The sequence below is a fragment of the Centroberyx gerrardi genome, chromosome 8, assembly GCF_048128805.1.
Source record: "Centroberyx gerrardi isolate f3 chromosome 8, fCenGer3.hap1.cur.20231027, whole genome shotgun sequence".
In the NCBI taxonomy this organism is placed as follows: Eukaryota; Metazoa; Chordata; class Actinopteri; order Beryciformes; family Berycidae; genus Centroberyx; species Centroberyx gerrardi.
The window spans coordinates 7,419,556-7,442,734 of record NC_136004.1 but is presented as its reverse complement, the minus strand read 5'-3'; the positions used below and the strand labels follow the sequence as shown (position 1 = coordinate 7,442,734).

At 44.1% G+C, this 23,179-nt stretch overlaps 3 protein-coding genes across 9 annotated transcripts in view; 1 reads left to right on the top strand and 2 right to left on the bottom strand.

Moving 5' to 3' along the window:
• zdhhc8b (zDHHC palmitoyltransferase 8b) overlaps positions 1–2,096 on the bottom strand; it is a 68,818-nt gene extending 66,722 nt beyond the window's left edge. The window contains exon 1 of the mRNA XM_071902688.2: positions 1,974–2,096. Within this exon, the coding sequence (XP_071758789.1) occupies positions 1,974–2,077 (104 nt within the window). The 5' untranslated portion in view covers positions 2,078–2,096. The remainder of the gene's footprint in view (positions 1–1,973) is intronic.
• Positions 2,097–3,186: 1,090 nt separating this feature from the next.
• On the top strand, positions 3,187–7,774 carry pgam5 (PGAM family member 5, serine/threonine protein phosphatase, mitochondrial). 6 transcript variants are annotated; one of them, XM_071902692.2, is made up of 6 exons: positions 3,187–3,719; positions 4,395–4,567; positions 5,291–5,416; positions 5,836–5,924; positions 6,497–6,627; positions 7,108–7,774. In XM_071902692.2, the coding sequence occupies exons 1-6, from the start codon at positions 3,493–3,495 to the stop codon at positions 7,256–7,258; spliced, it is 897 nt and encodes a 298-aa protein (XP_071758793.1). In that variant the 5' UTR covers positions 3,187–3,492; the 3' UTR covers positions 7,259–7,774. The 6 variants fall into 6 exon arrangements, with proteins under 6 accessions (XP_071758793.1, XP_071758792.1, XP_071758791.1 ...); XM_071902691.2 differs by having other exon boundaries at positions 6,494–6,627; XM_071902690.2 differs by having other exon boundaries at positions 5,833–5,924.
• Positions 7,775–8,719: 945 nt separating this feature from the next.
• On the bottom strand, positions 8,720–23,039 carry ankle2 (ankyrin repeat and LEM domain containing 2). Of its 2 annotated transcripts, none has more exons than XM_078285418.1 (13): positions 22,997–23,039; positions 20,027–20,542; positions 18,808–19,002; positions 17,802–17,986; positions 16,123–16,311; positions 15,747–15,869; positions 15,252–15,315; positions 14,927–15,108; positions 14,682–14,788; positions 13,495–13,685; positions 12,420–13,281; positions 11,315–11,446; positions 8,720–9,752 (listed from the first exon to the last, which is right to left on the bottom strand). In XM_078285418.1, the coding sequence occupies exons 2-13, from the start codon at positions 20,529–20,531 to the stop codon at positions 9,542–9,544; spliced, it is 2,946 nt and encodes a 981-aa protein (XP_078141544.1). In that variant the 5' UTR covers positions 20,532–20,542; positions 22,997–23,039; the 3' UTR covers positions 8,720–9,541. The 2 variants fall into 2 exon arrangements, with proteins under 2 accessions (XP_078141544.1, XP_071758800.2); XM_071902699.2 differs by lacking the exon at positions 22,997–23,039 and adding an exon at positions 21,535–21,607.
• Between the last annotated feature and the right edge of the window lie 140 nt (positions 23,040–23,179).

Here is a 23,179-nt window from a genome sequence, read left to right as displayed (position 1 = left end):
GGGAAATGAAGGAGCAACAGAGTCAAGTCTTAATCCTCACGCTCCAACCATCTGCTGAGGGGTTGGAACCCTGACGCGCAGATTGACATGAACCCCAACAACAACAAAAAATACGACGAACTCATACTACAACTAAATCACGACGCGTTCGTACTACATGGAGGCTTGTAAATCAGAGCATTTGTTTATGCAAAGCCCTAGCCGGCAGTCCAAGGAGTGTCTATGGGATTGTTGAAGCTACAATCTGAACTGCCAGGGCAACCCACAACCATGTTTCCTTCAGTCTTAGCCACTCTGTGAAGGCATTTTCTGTCATTTTCCTGATTCAGCCCAGGAAGGATGAATCACACTTCCATGTAAAGAACTGACAATGCAGACCGCATCACACATCCAGTACAAAGTGGTGTAAACAAGCAATGGATGATATATCAGCACAAAAAAAAACAAGATTTGAAACGTGTTATTGTGTTATGTAAGTGTATTGAGAGAAGGGATCTGCCATGTGATGTAAGCAGGCATTACAGTGAAAACACACTTATTCATTGGACACATATTAAGGAATAGAAAATGTTTATCATGTCAGTTGTTAACATGCCATGACACATCATTTGCACATCCAGCCCATTCCCATGGACCACTGGGACTTATGGGTTTTTATCATATGTTTTCATCATTACACCGCATGGAGAAAAATAATTTCTAACATGTTTATTCTTCAATTTATCTGCAGATACACCCCCTCCACTGTTATCTCCCTATACAGTATCACCTGTGTATTAAAGTGATATCTATCAGCAGTAATATCCCCATTCCTCAGATGGGGGTGCCTGGGACAAAACCTTTCCCCAATAGGTGTGTGTGTGTAGGTGGTGCTTCGGTCTCTATTTGAGGATCCTCGACATGAAAAAAAAACAAAAAACAAACCAGTCCCTGGCCTGGATGATCTTGATGCTTGTTGATGGGTTGTGTGAATATATAATCATCCTGAACACAGTGAGTGGAGATGAACCAATGTCAAGAGCCTGTCCTCCGCTTGTCGGGACAATGAAAACCATTTGAACTATACATCAATATCTGCCTGCAGCAATTTCAATGGAAAGTGGATGGGCCTATGCTCAGTTGGCCTGTGTCAAGGGTTCCTAAACTTTTTTCATATGAAAGAGCACTAAATGCACATTAGACCACATACTTCATTTGATTAAAAAAAAAATCTCCAAAGGCAGGAGAGGATTTTTGTTGGTACATATGACTTAGTACAGAATTATATAACTGCCTATACTCTAGGGGAGGAGATAACAGTGGGTGCAGGGAAACATATGATCAGAATAATCCTTATACTCTATCTCTCACTGCGCTAACTTCCAGCGAGTGAAACAACAGTGACATTAACCTCTTCCTCATTTAGCTGGGGGCCCCCTAAAGGACCCCTGGGGGACTCCACTTTCGGGAGCCCCTGGCCTAGATGACTGTAATGCTCCTTGATGGGTTGTGTGTGACAGTGTAATCATCCCGAACACAGCGAGTGTAGAGGAACCAGCGACTACCGCCCGCAGGGACAATGTAACCATTTTAATTGTATCAACAACCGCCTGCAGCATTTCTTCAGTGGAAAGTGAATCGCTGCGGCCTAAGCTGTCGGCTCCTGCACGATCATCATAACGCCGTTAAACTTGCATGGCTTAGGGGGAAGTTTGCCTTGCAGATATTACAGTGGGAAATGAAAGTGTGGGGCAGCATATGGTTAGATTTTGCAAAATGATTGCAAACCACTGCGAGACGCCTGGATGCTCCGTTACGGTAGGTGTACTTCTATAAAAAAAAAATCACTTATTCAACCGAAGTGACTCAAATCCTCCCATGCAAACTTCACACTGCATTTCACTCCAGGCTCTGCGAACGGCGGGGCTCGCACTGTATTAAAAAAACCCTCAGATATTACCGCGAATTAAGAGCAAAAAGCAGCACAAACTTACGTGAAAACGAAGAATAAAGTGGTCGATCCCACAAGAAGTGTGGCAGCTGTGGACACCGGGATGTATTTGGTGGGTTTAAATCTCTTTCCAGCGCTGTTGGGCATTCTGTAATTTCCACATTCCTCAATTATTTATTCCAGTTGGAGACGCGTGTAAAAAGATCCAGTGTGCAAAAAAATGTATATCTCTACAGCTATTCGAGGTTCAGCCAGTCCGTCTTTGCTGCCGCTGAAGCCGCATAGATCCAAAGATAGAGAGGCAGAAATACATAGAGCGCTGTGAGAGCCTGGAAATCCCACCCTTACAATCCAGCCCACTGGTGAGGTCACTGAACCGCTTGAAAAGGTGGAGCCTCTCTGCAAACCCTGCGAGTGTCTTCACGAAATACCAGGTGCTACAGTGATACACTCGTCCGCCGCACCTCATAAAAGAAACGAAGCCAAACACGGCACTTTCATAAAAAGAAACCGATATACTTTTCTTGTGAGTTCTCGCAAAGGTGCACTGATTTAAATCACCGTGTTGCCGCATTCGACGGATTTAATAGCAAAATGGCTCTCGAAGTTTGGAGGATTACCTTAAGTCTTTTGGAAGCTGCTCTGTAGTTACAACCCCGATACGTTGCGTTCTCTCGCGTGGCCACAGTCCATTTAAAACGGCTGTCAGTTTAGCGTGGCCTTGCTTGTCGACAAACGTACACACCTCGCCACGCTTGGCTTAAAGGGTTTTTACAAATCACTGGGATTCACTCTTGTATTCGGCATGCAAAGAGTTCCCCAATCAGCACTTGTTTAATTAAAAAAAAATAAACTGTTATAATTAATTTGCCTGTTCCTCCCACCGAAATACACCATGGAGTTTGGAAGTGAGCAGTGTGAACCAATTCTAAAAGTTGAGATTTTATTGAAATAAACGTGTTGCTTGGTGGTCCTTTATAGCCCGAATTAACCAGCAGACGCTAACGATTTTGATACATTTTTAATTCGTGAACTACTGTGATTATATGTTAGGCGATAAGCAAGGCCACGCTAAATTGTCGGATTTTTGAATGGACTTTGGCTACATCGGTGTCTTCATACGAGCGAACGGAACGTTGTCGACTCTACACTGTAGTCTGTATTATGGATCATAGGATTAGAGCGCCATCCAGTGGCACACTTCGGTATTTATGCGAACGCCAACAGTTTTGGCTTGGACGGGCCACCGTCATGATTGTACCAGGAAAATGCTAACATTGGTAAACTTCCAGGACTAGTGGCTAGCTCTGCGTTGCACAGTGTATTTTTAGCTTCCGATTAAAGAGTCGCCCGCTGGTAAATATTCTTGCCCTAGAAAGCGCGTTTCACGGCCCCTAGGCGATTTGGGATTAACAGGTAAACGCCGCTTAGCAGCAGAAAACCATACGTTTCTTGTGCGTCACCATTCGCCAGCACACATTTGGTTCTGAGAGTGAACACCTAGCTAGTTATAGAGTTAGCTAACTGGCTAGCATTAGCCTCCTAGTTCAGCAGGTTCCAGTATGTCGTACAGGAAAACTCTAAAACTTGTGTGTGGGTTCGCTGGAGGCTCTGCAGTCTTAGTTTTAGCGGCTGCCGCTGAGTCCCGTGGATATTTCGGTGAGCAGCGCGAAGAGCAAGCCGGTCGATGGTCAAGGTTCACTGCCGTTCAAGCAGCACAGCCTGCATGGGCACCTGCCAGCCATACACCAGTAACGAGTGGACACGCCTGGGACTTCAATTGGGATAAGTAAGTGAATTCACAGGCTTTTTCTACGGTCTATATATTAACGTGGTCCTAGCCCCGATGCCGTCCGTTCTCTCTTGTATGGACAAAACAGGACGCCAAACCCCATTCAAAAATCTGTCAAATGGATGTTGCTTTGCTTACGGGTAAAGGTACAAACCTAGTAGAAGATGACATATGACTTGGATGAATCGCTAGAACCCACGTGAATAAGCAGCACTTGATTTCAATAAACTGAGACGTTTTGGAAATGGTTCACCCTGTTGGCTACCATCCACCTGGTGTATTTTGGTGAAAGGAGATTGTTGGAATAACAGGCGAACTAGTTCTGAAAGTTGACATTTTATTGGAGGAAGTGCTGCTTGGTGTATTGGATGTATGCCGAATTGAACAGTGGACGTTAAGGATTTGTAAAAGGTAACACGTTTTGTTCCACGAGGTCTGCAGTTTTGCCGATGAGTGAGGTAGCTTTAAATTGCCAGATTTTTTAATAGAGTTGGACATAACGTTCTCTCCATAGGAAAGGTAACAGAATGAGTCTTCCAAGTACCATACTGTCACTTGTTTTAAATGTTATGTCATTAACCTTAGTTGTGTTAACCTAGATCTCCATGTGTTGAGTTAAACCATGCGAGACAAAGCCACTGTAATCTCATCACCTCGTCTTACTGTGTTCAGGAGGGACCCGTCCACACTGACTAATGGGAAGAAGAAGGAGAATGCAACTGAGGACCCCAGCTCCGAGCAGGACAACGGCAAACCCAAAGCAACACGCAACATTCTCCTCATCAGACACTCCCAGTACAACCTGAGCGGGAACGGCGACAAGGAGAGGATCCTCACACCATTAGGTTCAGTTATGCAATGGCTAGCTAGTTTCTTCCATTATGTCACCTGGCAAGCTGACCCGTAACACATTTTTTATTTACAGCAGCAGCCTGGGGAGAAGATGCAGTGGAATGGAGGATTGCAAATACATATTCATACCTGGGACTAGCCCCAATGTGTGCCGTTCTCTCTGTATGGGAGAGAACATCATGTGAAACTCTTTTGCAAAATCTGTTTGTTTAATGTTGCCTTGTTTATTGGCAAGCACGCATACCTGGCAGAACATGCCTTATGACCTTCTCTGAACTGTTAGGATCCACTGGTAAATTCGGCATACATGGGGACCACCAAGCAGTACTTGTTTTAATAAAATGTCCTTTATTACTAGTTCGCTTATTGTTTGGTTTGGTTAGTCTTACAATCTTCACCCAGAAAAATACACAATGGGAGGCAGTAGCGAGCAATGTGAATCAGTTCTACAGTGGACCCCAACAATTCAGAACAGACCTTCTGTGAAGTATATAAGCCAGGTGTAACCACAGTCTTGCAGTGTATGAGCTGGGTTTAGTTACTGACAGTAACTGCTGAGGGAGGGAAGAGCATCTCTTGTTCACTTTCCCCACCCAGATTACCCCAGACAGTCTTGTGATTGGAACTGACAAAGCGGTCTTTTGATCGCTTTGTTCAGACCTTGTGGTAAATGGACCCAGTGTGTGCTGTATTAAGCGTTGCATCCCTCCTCCCAGGTCGTGAGCAGGCTGAGTTGACAGGCCAGCGCCTGGCAGTGCTGGGACTGAAGTATGACGTTCTGGTCCACTCCACCATGGCCAGGGCCACAGAGACGGCAAACATCATCAGCAAGCACCTCCCAGGTCAGCTGATAGAAACAAACGCTGCAGTGTTCAACATCCAGGGTTCTTACTAGGGTTTTTTCAAGTCAGGAAATGTATTGTTAATGTATTAATTTGACAATTTTCCAAGTTTTGAAAAGTCAAGTTTATTTGTATAACCCCTAATCACTGTTACAGTCTCAAAGGGCTTCACAACACCCACATTATGAAAACAGTAGATGAAAACATTCCCCAGCCTTAGACCCTCAACTGTGGATGAGGAAAAACTCCCATGAAAACCTCATTAAGAAAAGAAATGGAAGAAGTCTTGGAAAAGGCTACTCAGAGAGGGATCCCCCACAGCAGCCATTCTAGGTGCTCTGCTTTATATTCATATTGCCCGGCCACTGTTGGCATACATCCATTGAAGAACATTTTTCTTCCGCTACATGTCGTAGTAGGAGTGGAGCTGGTGAGCTGTGATTTGCTGAGAGAGGGCGCGCCTATCGAGCCGGTTCCACCCGTCACTCACTGGAAGCCCGACGCTGTGGTGAGAGAAACTGCACCCACTCTACACCTGGAGCGGGCTGCTTTCCCGCATTTACATTTCCTCGTACTTGCTAAGTTAACTTTCTGCTGCCCATGCGGTGTCTACGCACATGTCTTGTCAAGTGCTTGTTTAGGCTCACACACCTGAAGGCACCAGCCCACAGACAGCCAATACATCAGTGCAGTGCAACAGGAATGGAGCATATGAAGAGTTTATTTCCAAAATGTCGTTGTGGCAACTGATGCTGTACTAACAGTCGGTTAATGTAATAATAGTTATTACATTATCCAACAGTTATTACATTCTCAGTTGCTACAAAGATCAATCAAGGACTTAAGTTACCTACCCTTTAAAAACAAATTGGTCATGTTGTAAATGGCAGATGTAACTTTTTCTAACGGTTGATCTCCTGATTTTTGGAACGAAACTCTTCACCCATTCCCCGCCATGCAAAGCAGCATCATGTATTGACTCTGTGCTGACGGGGGGGGGAAGGGGGGGTCCGACGAGGAAACCCCCCTCCCTCTCGTCTTGACACGGCGGCTCTCAACCTCTCTACCGTCCTCCAGCAGTACCACGAAGACGGAGCCCGCATCGAGGCCGCCTTCCGCCGCTACATCCACCGGGCCGACCCCAAGCAGAAGGAGGACAGCTACGAGATCATCGTCTGTCATGCCAATGTCATCCGTTATTTTGTCTGCAGGTTTGTGTCGCCGGCGGACTCGGTGGTCGCACCGCGGCCCGAGGCCAAGAGCCCGAGGCCTTAACGTGCCGCAGAGCTATTGGCTTCTTGTTGTGTTAACCGTTCTCAGTATCGGACTATGCCGTAATTGTTTCCCATAAGAGTTTCAGATCAAATTTGTGCTTGCTCATATCATCGAGATGGATGTGCTCATTTAAAGAAAATGCTTGTTTAGTGTAAACTTACAAAGCTGCTGCATACAGCCTAGTCCACTTCTCGGCCATATGAAGTGAAGAGTCACTGCTTCTATGTGTGGTTAACTCTCTAACCAAAGTTATAAGAGGTTTACAGCTTTGTGATATGTGCTTTGTGGTATGTGTAAAATAATTTAGAGAGTATGCCAGATGTTTTTGCCCCTTTAATAAGCATGTGGTGGCTCTAGTCCACTGGTATGCCCATTCCCAGTAGGTCTAATTGTTTTGTCTTTGCTGTGTGTCTCAGGGCTCTGCAGTTCCCTGCAGAGGGCTGGCTGCGCATGGGCTTGAACAACGGCAGCATCACGTGGCTCACCATCCGCCCCAGCGGCCGGGTGGCCCTCAGGACTCTGGGGGACTCGGGATTCATGCCCCCGGACAAACTAACGCGGACCTGACGGCCCGACGCGCCCGCCAGAAGGTCTCCAGGCTTCGCTCAGAAGCCCCGTCGTCGGTCGCAGGGTCAAAAGCTCAGTTTCCTCCTTAAGTGTCTTGAAAGTAACTTTCGGTGTTTAGTTTTTTTTTGTAATTTTACCAACTACCATCATGCAATGAGAAACTCTTTGTGGTGTCGTTGTCGTGAACACTCCCGTGCCATAGTTTGCCAGCTACAGTGTAAAGGGAGTAAACTGCAGGCGAGGCAGGGTTCACACTGAGAGATGTGACTGTCGGCTCCTATCGGAAGGCAGAAGTGATGACAGCTGCATAGAGGCTCCTCCTGAATGTAACTGAGGATTTCTACACAAGTGACTGAATGATTTTTAAACCAAAAAACTATTTCTTAATTTGTATAGCTGTTGTAAATGCGCATCATGCTCAATCTTTTCATATGTGTATTACGATGCCCCGTAAGTGAGGGTGATGCATATGTGTTGTACTGTGTAGTCATATGCAATAAAAGGAAGTTATGAATGCTTTTGTTTTTGTCACTATTATTAAAACTTGCTGGTATTTTATAACAGGTATTTGTAAAGTTGACTAAATAAAGAAAAGCAATTGGACACATTGGCAGCAAGGTAGGAGTGAAGTTTTATTGATTAGTTGAAAGCAAATGAGGTCTAGACATACAGAAAAGGAGATAATTCACCATGAAAGTTTTTTTTTTTTTTTTATAAAGCACAGAATGCCAAAAGCACGATAAGCATGTTTTAAGTATTTAGGTGCATTTTTGCAAAGTTCCACATTCATAAACATTCAGAGACCAGAATGAGATCTGTTGTCACCTGAGAGCACAAGGACAATACAATCCTCTCAATGAAGTAGTTTGTGCTCTCCGATAAAGGTTTAGTTCACGGAAATTTACATTCAGAACACTTGTTTCTCTCACACTAACTTGGAGTGGCAATCTGAGTATTTAAAATGACTGGCTTGAATGTTTCTCTAGCTGATAACTCCTTGTACAGCAGTGAATTTACCTCTAAATACGGGCGTCTCCAGATAATTTGGCTACAGCAGGTTTTTGCACATTCACATTCAACCATTAGACGTTACTAAACTTGCCTTTGTAGCGCTGCAAGAACCTGTTATGTACACTTTTAGTTTTACTATCGGCCAATTATGGACCAACCAAGATGAGAGATCCATGAAGTCTAGCTTTGAGCTTTAAGGTGGACTCAGACTGGGCAATTTCAACAAGGTTCAGCCCAGACAAGATGATGCTTGACACTTTTTTTTTTTTTTAAATCGTGTTACCGGTCGGCGTGTTTTGTCATTCATGCTCACACAGTGTGAGATGCTTGTGACTGAAAGACATTTTAGATAATAAAAAAAAAATAAAAAATTGCACAGTCTAAGGCCGCCTTTAGTGGCATAAAGAAAAAGTCAAGACATGTCCAGGAACCACCGAGAAATGACCAAGATGGGAAAAATGTACACATTTATTAAAGAACAAAAATAAAAACATGGAAGATCTCAGTGTTATCGTTGCTCTCCCGTGTTTGCAGTCGTCGTCTGTAGCCGCCGCGGCCGGTGAGGTTGCCGCTTCGGGATCTTTCTTGAACGAGCCGGAGAGAATGTGGCAAAACGGACTGAAGACTGGTCCATCACTTCAGAAAATTAAGGCAATTCCTGAACTGAGGAAAACATAGGAACTGGCAGTTGGTTTGAACACCATTAATAAAAACATTGAATTTTTGTGCTACTGACCGACATACAAAAAATAATTCATTAAAATATTGACATTTTTACTTTTTTTTTTTTTTTTTTTTTACAAACATCTATTTTCAGTGACGGAATCCTGTTGAGGATTCGACCCTAAGGTTTGAGTGAAGAACTAACTTTTTCGGGGAGTGCGGCTTGTATTGATGGTTATACCAAAAAGTTGACTCAGGCTATGATACAGGTGCTTCACACTTGCCACAAATAACATTACCGTCAATTCAACATGGTCCACACCCATACAGTACGTACATCGTCGAGGAAACCGGCTTCTTTTTTTTCCTTTTTCTTTTTTTTCTCTTTTTTTTAAAGTCTTGAGTGTACATCACAACCCAACGTGATGAGAATTCCTGTATGCAATATATAGGAGTAGTACCATACATCATTAATACAAATCTTCCAGACGCTTGTGCATATTTTTGTTAGGTATGTGGTTCTGAGCTCTGGTGTGGCTGGATCTGTACTGGCAGACGGGAGGGGGAGGGGGAAGGCGGGGGCGGGGGCGGGGTTAGGGAGGGGGTTAGTTAAAGTGGCGGCTCGCTGAAGTGCTTGAGGCGGATGCGCTGGATGTAGCTAGCGTGGGCGGGGCTGTAGCGGCCGGGGCTGAAGTCCGGCGAGGCGGCGTGCCGGGCGGGGCTGAAGCGGGCCGCCGGGGACGCCAGGCTGCTGACCGGGGAGCCGGGAGTGTGATGCTGCATCCTGAGTCGGGGTTTGACCAGCGCAGGGCTGGGCCAGCTGGAAGAAGCACACGGAGACGTCAGTCAGCGGCTACGTTTGCATTCACAATATTGTTACCTCAATATTTATGATACTTAAAGGTGCTATAAGTAGTTTTTACTGGCCCATAGCACAAAATGAGCATAATATATCTGTGAAGGGTTGATAGGGTTGTTAATCAAGACATTCTCAAGCCAAAAAAGCAAACAACTAAGCAGTATTATTATTCCAGCATTAAGCATGGTGATATATTACCTCTTCACTAGACGTTTCCGTTTCCTTGCTCTAATTAGAGGTTGATAAAAGTCATAGATTACTTAATGCCCCTTTAAATATTATGTTTATGAGCGTATGGCGCATATAAATGCCACTTCGCCACCGGGTAAGCTCTTATCCCAACTAGAGAACCTTGGAAAGAGCACCTGGAATTAGGGTTAGAGATATATTGGCCTTTTATTAACAATCAGATATCAGACAATATTGTTCTCTTAGGAAACAATGGAGGTTCCTCCCTGACCGCAGCTTCTCAATATGTTTTTATTATTATTGTTACATTTATATCAGACCAGAGAAATCATTCCCGTGTGGTGCAGGAGGATTCTACTGAACAGTCTGTAAAACCTGCAGTGAAACCTGCCTCACTCTGACCCACCTGAAACTATTTCATTAGTCTGGGTTTCAGTGAAGAGTTTTAGTGTCCCATGATGGTCTAAGTGCTGTTCAGAGGCTTTTCCACCCTGACAAGAATACAATTCTGGGGAAACACTGAATACTTGTCATTTTAGGCATGAAAACGGTCAAATTTAAGTTATCAAATATTTGCACAAAATATCCACTATCTGCAACTTCAATCCCCCCCCAAAAAACTCTTCATCAGTCTTCAAAACCCCCAAAGCTCAGTTCTACAGAGCATCGTATTTATTCAGTCAAACGCAGCGGTAAGTCTTCGTAACTCAAGGTCCTCTCACTTCAGGAGTGGAGATGAAAATCAATTGTCTTTATATCATGAAAGATCTTAATGTTCTTGGATGTTTGCATGGGAGATGGCATCGCAATAGTGATTTATTTAAAGGTAGCTGTCAGGACTACTGAAGCTCTGAGGGGTCATATGAGGGAACCAGTATCTTCCCCTGTGGTTGTAACAAACTTAATTTGCAAGCTAAATCATTGGTGGGGGAACACAGACAGACAGAAATTCTGTTTATTTGTGGGTACATGGATATTCGAGAGATTAAAGCTGCATATAAACAGCTTATTTCAGACAAGACCTGAACTGGGATAAGAGCCAGTATCCGGAACGCTGTGCGCATGCAAATGTAGCCAATGATATCAGACTCCAACAAGGAGGGAGGGACAATTCTCTGATCTGAATTTCCTTGAAACTGTCTGAAATTAAGTTTTCTACACAGTTATCATTTATTACAGTATTTAGCCTTTAATCTGATAATCTGATTTAATCTGCCATTGAGATGAAAAATCTCTCTTTAAAGAGGCCATGAAAGCATCATGACAAACATACAGCAAAACCAGGAGACAAACAACAACATGGTAAAATATCTTTGGCAGTCAAGCCTACCAACCTTTGCATGTCCGATGACGAGTACGTCTTCATTGTGCTCTTCCACTTATGAATGCTGGGATACTTCTGGGGATCGATGTCTATGGCTTCTATTGCTAACACCACCTCTCTGTCCAACTTGGTTGGTGAATCCCTGTGAAAACATGGAAGATATATCAGACATATAGGTACCCATCACTTTTAAAAAAAAATAAAAAATTCTATAGCACAAAAATAAAGTTTAAGCAGTGCTTCACAATCAAGACAAGACACAAAAATAAGGTTACCCAAGCAAAGAAGAGGACAGTGGAAAAAAAGAAGGGATACGAACCCTGGGTAGGATAATGGATGATAGAGGGTTTTAGTTTAGATTCTTAGTTAGCAGTCTGTTTTAGACTTGCAGCTTGTGAATATGGGAAGTTAAAAACAGAGCTGTAGCAACTGATAATGAATTAACTGTCAGATAATGTAACACCTTGTCAAAATGTAATAGAATGCCCCTCTTGATGGGTTGAAAATGTAAGAGACTGATAGTGTCTATTCGGTGTTTCCCATATAATGGAAATACTTGGGTGGCCCACCCAGGTAAATTAATAGTCGTTAAAAGTTTCTTTTTCATCGATGTAGTTTTTAAAAAACAAAGACCTAATGCCTTCAAGCACTACAATGACCATAATTCATTGGACCATTGGTCGAGTTGGTGCTCCTTCGAGTCGCGCTGTCTGAACTGAATAGAGAGGCAAAGTCTCAAATGTAGCCTAGATGATATGTTGAGGAGCAAACCCATTTGTAATGAGCTGTATGTTATATTTGCTTCACAAAACTAGCGCTGTAGTCAGCTAATGCTGCAGTATGTTAACCTCGTTAGCTTAGACTAGAGTGAGAGACTACAGTGCCTGAAAACTTTTGAGAAACTGGGCTTGCTAATTGAAATGTCAACAATCCAGCCCCATTATTACAAAGTTTTCACAATATCAGTCTGAAGATTTTAACAAATCATCTGGCAGTTTCTTACATGAACATTTAGAGGAACATTTCATTTGATTTTGACAAGTTATTACATAATCAGTAGCTACAAGGGCTAAGACAGCATTATCCCTTCTGCAGAGAATTCCAATGTGACTCACCCCTCGATGAAAAGTCCTCTTCTAATGCGCGGCGGGGTCCTGGGTAGGAACTCGTGGGAGTTATCCAAGGACTTATAGGAGCCAGAGGAGCTCGAGCTGCTCAGGTCCCTCCCCCCGTGGTCCCAGGACTTGGACCTGGCACAGAAGGTGCGCCCCCCCGACACCGACCCCCTAGTCCTGCCCAGTGCCTCCAGGCTCTCCTCGGCCTCGAAGTACTCCTCCGAGCTGCCGCTGCCGCGCCTCTCCCCCGCCTCTCCTCCCTCCGTTCTCCAGCCCGGCCCCTCCGCCGCCTCGCCGTCCTGGCCGGCGTGACCCGGCCCAGAGCTGGGGTCCGCGGCCGAGGGGGAGCCGTAGGAGTCCCGGGCCTCCCTGTGCCGGCTCCCCCCGCTGCTCCTCCTCTCCCTGCAGCCGGCGGGGCTGTCCAGCGGCTCCTGCAGGGACATGCGCTCGAACTCCACCATGAGGTTGGAGATGGGCGACAGCAGGCAGGAGGAGGACGGCGAGGCGCGGGGGGACACCTTGTCCCCGTTGTGAGTCCTGTCTCTGGAGGAAGAGGAGGAGGAGCACAGGCCGTTTTTACAGGCGGCGCCGGGCGACAGGAGGCCGTCGTCGCAGCAGCACAGCAGGTCCTGCTCGGCCGCCGTCTCGATCAGGTCGGCCCCGCGGTGGTGCAGCGGGATGGGCAGGATGTGGAACTCGCGGCCGCCCACGGCGCCCTTCAGGACGTCCTTGGAGCTGGCGGAGGAGGTGATGCTGGTGAGCGCCGCGTTCTGCCGGTTCTTCATCTCCTCCAGGCTGATGTCGTCACCCTCGTCCAGGAAGGCGCCCACAGAGATGGAGTTGCAGAACTTCTTGGGCTTGCCTGCACCCGAAGGACAGAACAGAAGAAACGTTTGTGAGAACATGCACAAAAGACTTTCTTGTACTTTACCTTTCTTTACTTGTACTTACTTAACCATATATCCATTATGGCTGGAGATTATATAGCTTTTCAATATAGGCCATGTAAAACATTAAGATTAAGGTTATATTTCCAGGACCTGCAGACTCCCTGGTACAGAGAGGATGAGGTTACCTGGAGAGGGGGTTCTGAACCTGTTGCTGGTCTCGTTCTCCCCGGCCTCCTCGTGAGCCCGCTGGCTGAAATCTTTCTTGTTGAGGTACTCCTCCAACTTGCGGAGGCCCTCTGTTGACGACAGATCCACAAAACTGTCCAGGAAGTCCCAGTACTCAGCCCACGGGTGGCCCATCTCACGAGCCAGGTCTCTGTAGACAGAGGGGGACTCGTCACTTTATTATTACACATAACGCAGGGTGACCCACCACACCTATTCAATGGTAGAGGAAACTCTGGGATATTTTTATGCCTTTAAATGAAGAATTAATTCACAAAAGACATTAGTGAATACAAAGTAAATCAAAATTCAATGCTAGTTTTACAGACTTGTTATGTAGCTGTGGTCAAGGAGGAACCTCCATCATATCAGCAGTGGACCACATTACTGGCTGATATCTGATACTTTGTAAAAGGCCAATATTAGCCTGATATATTGGTCTAACCCTACTGCACACAGTCGGATATTGGAAGTAAATATGAGAGAGAGGATGACATGCAACAAAGGATGAGTCAGGTTTAAACCCGGGGTATTTCAGTACATGGCTTAGCCTGCAGAGCCACCAGGAAAGCCCTATTAGCCAGTTTATGTCCTGCAGTATTTTATTAGACCTTCGCATTTAGCATGAACTGTGCAACCATTATAAAAAGACCATTTAAGCGCTGGTTGTGTTTTGATATTGATGAGGCAATTTGTATTCAAGCAACAGAACAGTCTGTATTCCAACTTGTACTACAAGCAACATCTTGTTTTACCATTTCACAATGAACATCAGTTGGCTTGTAAACATAAACAGTCAAGCTATTAAATCCAGTGAGTTATATGCTGTTTCAGAGGCTTTTCTACCCTGCAAAGAAACATTTGGGGTACACAGAATACTCTAATACTACTTTTGGGGAATTTTTTAGCATACTAGATTTTGATTTCTGGCACAAAATATACTACTGACAGCTTCAATTCAAAAACATCAGTAGCGGACTTCAGAAACTCATATCCCCATCCCTAGTTCATCTCATAGTTTGTACGAGATAGAGACTAAAGAATCTGCTCAGGTCTGTTGTTTAGTGTGAAAATGTTCTCCAATTTCACAGTGTGTTAGGATTTTAAAAGTCGTATAAAAAGAAAAAGTTAACTCTCGTGGACTCACCTGCCCACCCTCTCTGCCCCGCGGTCAGGATCGGACTTCAGGATGTGGTGGAAATGCTCCGCTCTGTCTCTGGGCGGCGTCTTCCACGCCCGACGGAACTCATCCGCCTGCAGGAGAGGATAACACTCTCTGGTCATTTACTATTCGATACCATTTTGTGACAATCTTTGCTTTGCCATAAGACACTTAATAGATGAATTTGAACCGACTTGAGTAAATGCAGACAGGTAATGAGGTATACTTGCTTTAGAGGGGCTGAGCGGGCCGGCGAAGGCTTTGACGGCCATCACCGGATCCATGGGGCTTCTTGCAGGCCACGAGCTCAGCGAATTACAGAAGTTTTCTGAGGGCTCCGGTGACCAGGGAGCACCGATGATGGGCTGAGAAGTGTTGTCTGTTGCTCTCAGTAAGGGGATATAGCAGCGGTCTGCGGCAGAACAGTCATTTTTAAACATTAGATAACGTAAACCATTTGATGGACGTGGCTTTTATCCACAGCGCCTTACAGTTCCAGGGGAGAATAGGAACAAAACCTTTAATGTATCAAGGGAACTCAAGGAGTGTGCTTACCTTCCAAATAGTCACAAATCTTCTGCTTCACTTCTTGAGTTTTATTTTTTCTGTCACAAATAACCTATGGAAAGGAGCAGTTAGTGAAACATGTTCAGCTGACTACATACAACTGTTGCTGGATCAATCAGGGAAGTGATTTGTTCATGTATCAAAGTTTAGCTTTCAACATGGTAAAGGAGATGGCAGCCAAATGGTTAGAAAGGTAAGCTAATAAAAAGGTCACTGGTTCAAATCCCAAGTGAACAAGACTGTAATTCCTTCAGCAACTACAGTCAAGGTGTCCTTCACTGGTCAGCAGTGCAAGACTGAGTTTGTTCTGGGCAGCTTCTGTCTGTGTGTGTGTGTATGTGTGTGTGTGCGTGCATATTTTATGCATAATCCCCCCCCAAGCAACTGCTACCCCAGGCCATGTTGTAAATGACAGTGTGTTCTTACTCAGCTTGCATAGTTGCTGAGGTAAATAGGGGTTAAAAATAAAACTAAAATACTTACGTCACAAGGCTTTTGGTCATACTTGTTCTTGCAGTTCTTGTCGATGTCGGGGTGCGAACACAGGACGTTGACCACTTCTGGACACCCAAACTTACAGGCGAAGTGGAGCGGGGTCTCAAAGCCCTGGAGCATACAGGGAAACAAACACAATGAACACAGCTACTTATTTTCAGTCAAGGGCACTGTTGGTTTTGGTAATCACATGTTTGACCCACAGAGCAGAAATAAACCTCAGACTTTTCTGTGTTTTTTCATCCTTGAACATACCATGATTTCCCCCTGTGCTTCTGAGCACTGCACTAAATACCAATTCGAAGATCATTTCTCAAATAAATCTAATCTAATCTGGTTTGGCTGGTATGATAAGAGAACTCACGGCCTTATCAGGAGTGTTGAGGTAAAGGTCTACAATGTAGCGGATGCGTTTCTGCAGCATGACTTCCTGGTCGTCGGGGTACATGAGGCGCATGAAGTCGGGGTTCTCCAGGGTGTCCAGCAGCAGCTGGGCGATGCCCGCCTGGTTCTCCTTGGCTGCCACATGCATTACGTTGTACCGGCAGCCCTCCTGGCCAAACAAAACAGTGGGACAACTGTAAGGGTCAAGGCATAATCTGCTGTAATCTATTGTCAACAGGGAAAAACGCTAACCTTTAGGCACTACAAATCCCAAACTTCAAACACCGCTTTGACTATTTTACTGGCCAACTTGGTTTTTAGAAGAGAGCAGGGCATCAAAATGATGGTTGGTTACCTGTAAAGGTTGGTAGTAGTAATGTAGCACTACTTTTTGAGATAATACTGCCTGGAATTGAGTTCAGGACCAATTTAAATTACAAACACAGAGGCAAAGCTGGCAAACACAGCCAACATGTTTCCAACTGAATGCAGCTAATGAAAATTCTGAAACTATAAATGGGCAGAGTAAGAAAAAGGACACCATGAAATTAATTGTTAAGGGACATGAAGTCCAATTGTGTTTAGTAAAGCAGATTGTTCTCATCTTACCAACAGCAACCTTGCTAAGGTTAGCTGAAAGGTCGGGACTAATGTGGAGAAGTTGTTGATGTATCAACAAATGACTTCAGTCCCATCCACACAACACACCTCCACAAATAGATGAGAATAAAGTTCCTTACCCACAATGATAATGCTACAGCAAGCTAAAGAAATGCTGCATCTTCACAAGGAGCGACAATAAAATAAACTGCCCCCATTAGAGCATGAAAGTAATCAAATTATAGTGCATGCTAGACTGAAAAATAAGAAGACACACAGGAGAAGGTTGTGAGGTCAAGGGGGGAGAGATAAACAATATGGATATGTTTGTTCTCTGCAGTGTGCTGAGGGATTTTATTTCGCTTAGGTTGAATGTGCATTATACGTTTAGACTACAGCTGAGTGGACAAAAAATGCTGGTGTACTTTTGTGGGTACACTTGGTATGTGAGGACTATGCATGTATGATGTTATGTATGCATTAATCCCTGTGGTTGGTTGCACACAAAAAAAAAAGAAAATCTGATAAGGATTTTACGGATGAGAGTTGCAACAAACATCTCAGACTTATTCTTTAGGTAAAAAAAAAAAATACTACACCGTTTGCCACAGTCCAACTTAAATACAGTATGAATACAGTTGCCAAGGGTTGCCTAGAGTTAGCAAGCCACAACAGCAACAATATCTGAAAACCAAAGGAAAAGAAGGCCAAACTGGACAGAGGAAGAAAATCTCTGTCCTACTTGATGAATATGCGAGGAGGAAACATATTCTTGCTTCCTTGATGGAAACATATCTAGACTGTGTTAACATTAAGTAGTTGATCATGACTCCTTAAGTTTCTTCTAAGTTTTTTGTTGCTAAGCATGATTGTGCAATGCTTAACTAGAAATGACTGAAAACTTGTTGTTTAAAGATATATCCTAAGTACAGGACTTGGGGTGTGTTTCTGCAACTTTCTAAGGAAATCTAAAGTGAATTTTGACGGAAAATCTTAGAATGTAAGACCTAATCTAAGAAGACGCAGTAGCAGATCCAGAAATGAGCTCCATGTCCTGACCTGCACTATGGTGGGGTTGTCCCCTGAACCGATGAGATAGCGCGGGTTGCTCCCGACCAGCTCGCTGAAGGCCACCTCGTCGCCTTTCTCCACGGCTTTCCTCAGCTTGGCCGTCAGGTCCTGGGTGCGCGGGCTCTTGAAACTGTTGGCTCGCTCCCGGTTGATGGTGTCCACCTCCATATTGTCTGGTGTGGACAGGGAGGAGATGATGAAAGGTGGGCATTGCTGTGAAAACCTCCAAAAGATTGTTCAGACTGTGCTTTTGCTCAAGTCAAACCAAAGCTGTTGATTCCATTGTGGGGGGATTATAGTTTGGTCTCCATCAGCTCATTTGTTCATTCGTTAATCCGTTCATTAATCCTTTCATTTGTCACATGATATCTCAGACACAACTAATGTGATTTTGACAAAACTTGGAGGATTCATTCATTTCACCGCTACATTTTGACAATGTAAAAATTACACAGATTAGCCCAAATGAGGGCACTACAATTAAAGGTCAAAACAAGGTGACATATTTGTTACTGATTGGCCCAGAGGGGGACTGCATCATTCATGGGGGACAACAGGTTTACTGTTGCCTTGTTTTTAACAAAGACAGATTTGTTATGTAGTGCCTTATAAAGCAATGAAAGACATAAATACATATAAAAACAAGAGTCAACAAACACATTACAATTACAACACAAAGTCATAAAAAATGGTCTTTCCAAATGACAGTGATGCACAGGGCAACTGTTTGGGAAACTCTTATGTGCAACATGACCCAAGGTATCGTCTTAGCATTGTTGCTTTAATTACACAGGGAGCATTTTGTTGACAGGGAATATGTGAATCCATTTTTGACCCTGCTGCATGTTTCTGGGAGCATCTACTTTGCCCAAAAAATTCCCCTAGTGCGTCACCTCCCGATGACACCTAGTTGGACGATCTGTATTCTTCAGGTGATGTAAAACAGAGCCTATTGATTTACATCTGTCTTCACAGAGCAGTTCTATCTACTCACCTTTACAGATGACCAGGCCTGGCTTGACGGGGGACACACAGGGCGTGGATTTGTTGGGAGACGGGTAATAGTCACAGATCCCCTTGGCAAACTTCTCAGCGTCCTCGCGGTTGGCAAAGGCCTTGAAGCGGGCCCCCTTCATCATCTTTACAACCTGAAGGGCCTCCTTCTTATCTGCGTAAACATGTGCTCTCTCTACACAGACAAAAACATTGACACTCAGCATTGTTTACATCATCTTTTCTGCATGACAGCTGATTTTTGTATTAATTAAATGGAGGATTGTCTAGTTCATGTTTGTGTAGCTTTTTTTATTATTGGTGGTTGAAGTTTTTTCTGTTCCCGTCCAGTCATATCTATAATGTCACATTTTTATGAGGATCTATGGAAGAATCGCCGCCGCTTTTGCAATTGCTACAAAAGCATGGCCTGACAGTATTGCCCAAATATTAAAATTGCCCTGTAGGATTAAAATTAACAGCACTGATTTTTATAGTAGCTCAAGATTAATTTAGATCAATGTTCTATTCCAGAGAGGTCAGGCATTGCTACTGCCCTGCAGCTTACCACGACAAAAATAGCAACATATGTCTACAGCCACTCAACAGAATGTGGATGCCCGACTATGACAACAGCAAGTCCCCCTCAACGAGAACACAAACTACCACTGGACAACACAGCAGTCATCATGAATAAACAAACAAGCAACAGGATAATCTCTGCTAAAGTGGACTTTGGCCTCGGGTCAGCATAAAGCCAAAAATTAAACTATCAAAGGATCACAATACAGACAACTGTGCTCAGAGGGGTCATAGATATTTTCCATTTCAAAATTGTTGTCCAGAAATGTATTTCTTGACTGGATTTTAAGATTTTATTTGATCAATATGTTGCTGATAGTGACAGGCAATGTTACTCTCAACTCCACATCCCTCTAGAGTTAAACATTTTCTTCACAACATCAATATCATCAATGTCAGATTTGTGAAATGACAGTAGGTCTACCACTACAGAACATTTTACCATAACTTCCCAAACATTTTTTCAGCAAATTTAAGACCTGAAAACTATCAACTTCATCTTGCATACTGCTCCTGACTTTCCTGACCTGGGTAGGAATCCTAAGGTTCAATAGTGATGAAACAGCTGCCTACTCTCAATATGTAACATCCAAATCTGTAACGATATCATACTAAGTGACAAGCCGTGTCTCTCTTACCATTTCTAGCCAAGACATCCTCCCACAGCGGACATACTCCATAAAAGAAGGTTGGGGACACTTGTGCGGGCTTTGAAGGGGTTTCCGTTCGGGGATGGTGAGAGTTACTGCCCTCCGCAGAGCTGCTGGAGGTGGTCCTTGTCTTCACTGAGATCTCCTCTTCTTCCGGGGGGTTGAGACCCATGCCATAGCCGAAGTCCATCTCCTCGCTGGCAGCCTGAGCGGGGCGGCTGCTGCTGGTGGTGGCGGTGGACAGGGGTGTGGCCGCTGAGGAAGTACATGACATGGGTCTGGCCCGGTCAGCGCTGCCCGAGGCGCCCGCTGTCGAGCTACTGTCGGATCCAGCGGCAGCGCTCTCTGGCCCGGCGAGGACTCGTGCCAGCTTCCTCTCGAAGATGGCCCGGGTGGTGGCCGTGATGGGGCCGCACTTCAGGTCCGCCCTGGCGAACTCCTCTCGCAGCTCGTCGGCGCTCAGCCCCCTCAGCCTGCTCAGAACCGCCTCCATGCTTCAGCTCCCTACAACACACCACATTACACTTCTCAGCAATCATGGCCAGGAATGTCATGGTTACAAAAAAAACGAGGGTAAACTATGACGTCCAGTCAGTGATCATAATAAAGTAAACCACCACCAATATTCACAAAAATCACTTATATTTTCAGAAAAGCAATCATTTATGCTCTTTCTATTAAAAGACCCTGTACTCATATAACTTACATCAGTTTGGTACTACTTAGTATGAAAACTCTATTCTGAAAATAAAAAAAATGGCAAACTGAGTTTAGGTGGGGTTTACCTTGCACTACATCCTTGATTATGAGCATGAACCCACTGTCACTCAACAGTCTAGCAGTGCTGCTTGTGCATACATTGATATTAAATGCTGTCATTTTTCTTAAATAATAATAAATAGAACATAATAATAAATAGAATATTGACTGGTTATAGAGACAAGTAAAGCCTTGCCCTCTAGTATCAAGTGGGTTGGCCAAAAATAGCACACTAAATAAATGTGTGCCGGTCAGCCATATAATCTTTCACAAATGTCAATCCCTATTAAAGCATTCAAGTAGGCGCTAAAGCAGTTCGATGAGCCCATTCAACGTGTTGTACCTTATTGGAGACAACCACATGAATTTAGGACTAGCCACCGCTACCTAGCTAGCTAACCAACAAGTCAGCAACAGCAGCCCTGATGGGAATGAGCGACTGGCACAGCTAGCATGAGGGAAAACAGCTCAGATCAAAATCTAGGCTGAGACGGAGTAAAGCACGCGAGATACCGCATAACAATCGAAATGTTAATGATTTCCCAAAATATCAAAAATGGGAAAAATCATATTTAACAAAATGAGACGGTATAATCGTATGCTGTCACGCCCAAGTGTGCCATTCGTGGTGGGGTTTTCGTGGTGTAACAAATTTGACATGTCTTCGTGGTGATGATGCTGATAAAAATCAAACTGTACGTGATGACATCTAGTAACAAATGCGTCCCCATACTTACCGAGGATCATGTTTTATTTCTTATAAGCAGAGCTTTGGAAAGTCGTTGTTATTTTTGCACAGATAAACTGTTGGATAGACACAAAGCTGGAGACGGTCTGGAATAGTCTCATTGTTTACAACACGTTCTGCGCATGCTCAGTTTCAAGGGAGGGCTCATGCTGCGTTCACGTCCTGTGGTTAAACATCCTATTCCAACGACTTGACGGCTACAACTACGACTTGGAAGTGTACAAGCGTTTTAACCTGTTTGCGCTGTCAAACGCCAAGAGTCAAGTTTTCTGTGGATGTTGGTCGCTTTTGATCAGCTTTATCACACTTCAGTGATACACCGGAGTTCATTTTCTGCAGCACACCTCTCCCCGATATGTGACAGTCTCTTCCGTACTGGAGAGAACGTCTTCCTGAACTATTAGACGCTACGCTATGTAATGTGGCCATTTATATTCGGTAGATGTTACATGATGATGTTACGTGATGTTCTCGCCATACAAGAGAGAATGTCACATATATGAACTAACAGTACACAAAATATTGCACAGTCAACCATGATCAATACAATCCAGCGAGGAGTTGTGCCCTGCCATGACATGTACTTTAACATTAACATTTATGATCACAAAATAACTTAACTAACGTTATATGATACAAGTCGTTCATTTTGTTCCTTTTCTTAATCCTGACACTTGGCAACAGGTACTTCCTTGTTGGTGACGTCAGATTCAGCAAGTCTGGGAATGGAGGTCTATCCATTTCAAGTATTATTTTATCCCAAACTCCGATTTCCCCGACAGTATTTGCAAGCCGAAAGCTGACGTGAATGGTATTTTCAAGTACTAAGCTCACATTTTCGGTTTTTCCCACAGGGCCTGAATGTAGCATCATGCTCTCCCACAGCAGACATGACAAGTCCAAGGTAACGGTAACCTAGCTAACGCCTGTCTAGCGATTTATATTTTGCAATAAACTTTTCTATATTAAAACAAATTAAAAAGACAGCTTGGTGGCCATGTAAAGTGGATTTAAAGACCACGATAAAGACTCTTTCTTTTGGCACCAGCCCATTTATGCAGGCCAACTTTAGACTGGCAAGTATGAGGCAAGCCAGCAGCAGGACAAGACCATCCCCAAGAAACCCATGCCATGAAATTATACAATTTATCAGTTAAATGAATAGTTGATTGTTGGAGGTTCAAGAAAGAAAGGAAAGTCGTTTTCACAACATAACGTTAGCTCATCCATTCCGGAAAATAGACTTCGCCCCAGCTGAATTTGTCAGGCATGCTAACGTTAGCCACTTAGCTAAGTAAGAAGCTAATTACTCATGCTACCTGTTAGCACACATTAATACGTAGGATAAAGATAACACACATTTCTTGTTCATGCACACATTAGCAAACTTATATCACAACATCTTTGGCGACTTTGCTAAAAATGTTATCAAATTAAAGCGTCATGCCTACCTCCTCCTCTCTCCCTGGCTACTGTTGCTAGCTGTCTTCTCACCGCGACGGTTTCAAAATGTACAGAGCAAGGACCCAAGTTCGCCGAACGTAATGCCTGAACAAAATTATGGCTGGAACGTGGGGAAACACAACACTATCACAAATCGTAGACAACATCCACCGAATAAAATACAAGCCAGT

Coding starts and splice junctions, on each gene's coding strand:
- pgam5 (XM_071902689.2), top strand. CDS start 3,493: ATGTCGTACAGGAAAACTCTAAAACTTGTGTGTGGGTTCGCTGGAGGC. Junction 5,925..6,493: donor ACTGGAAGCCCGACGCTGTG/GTGAGAGAAACT, acceptor ACCGTCCTCCAG/CAGTACCACGAAGACGGAGC. Junction 6,628..7,107: donor ATCCGTTATTTTGTCTGCAG/GTTTGTGTCGCC, acceptor TGTGTGTCTCAG/GGCTCTGCAGTTCCCTGCAG.
- ankle2 (XM_078285418.1), bottom strand. CDS start 20,531: ATGGAGGCGGTTCTGAGCAGGCTGAGGGGGCTGAGCGCCGACGAGCTG. Junction 15,870..16,122: donor TCAACACTCCTGATAAGGCC/GTGAGTTCTCTT, acceptor TGTATGCTCCAG/GGCTTTGAGACCCCGCTCCA. Junction 9,753..11,314: donor TCGTCATCGGACATGCAAAG/GTTGGTAGGCTT, acceptor TGCTTCTTCCAG/CTGGCCCAGCCCTGCGCTGG.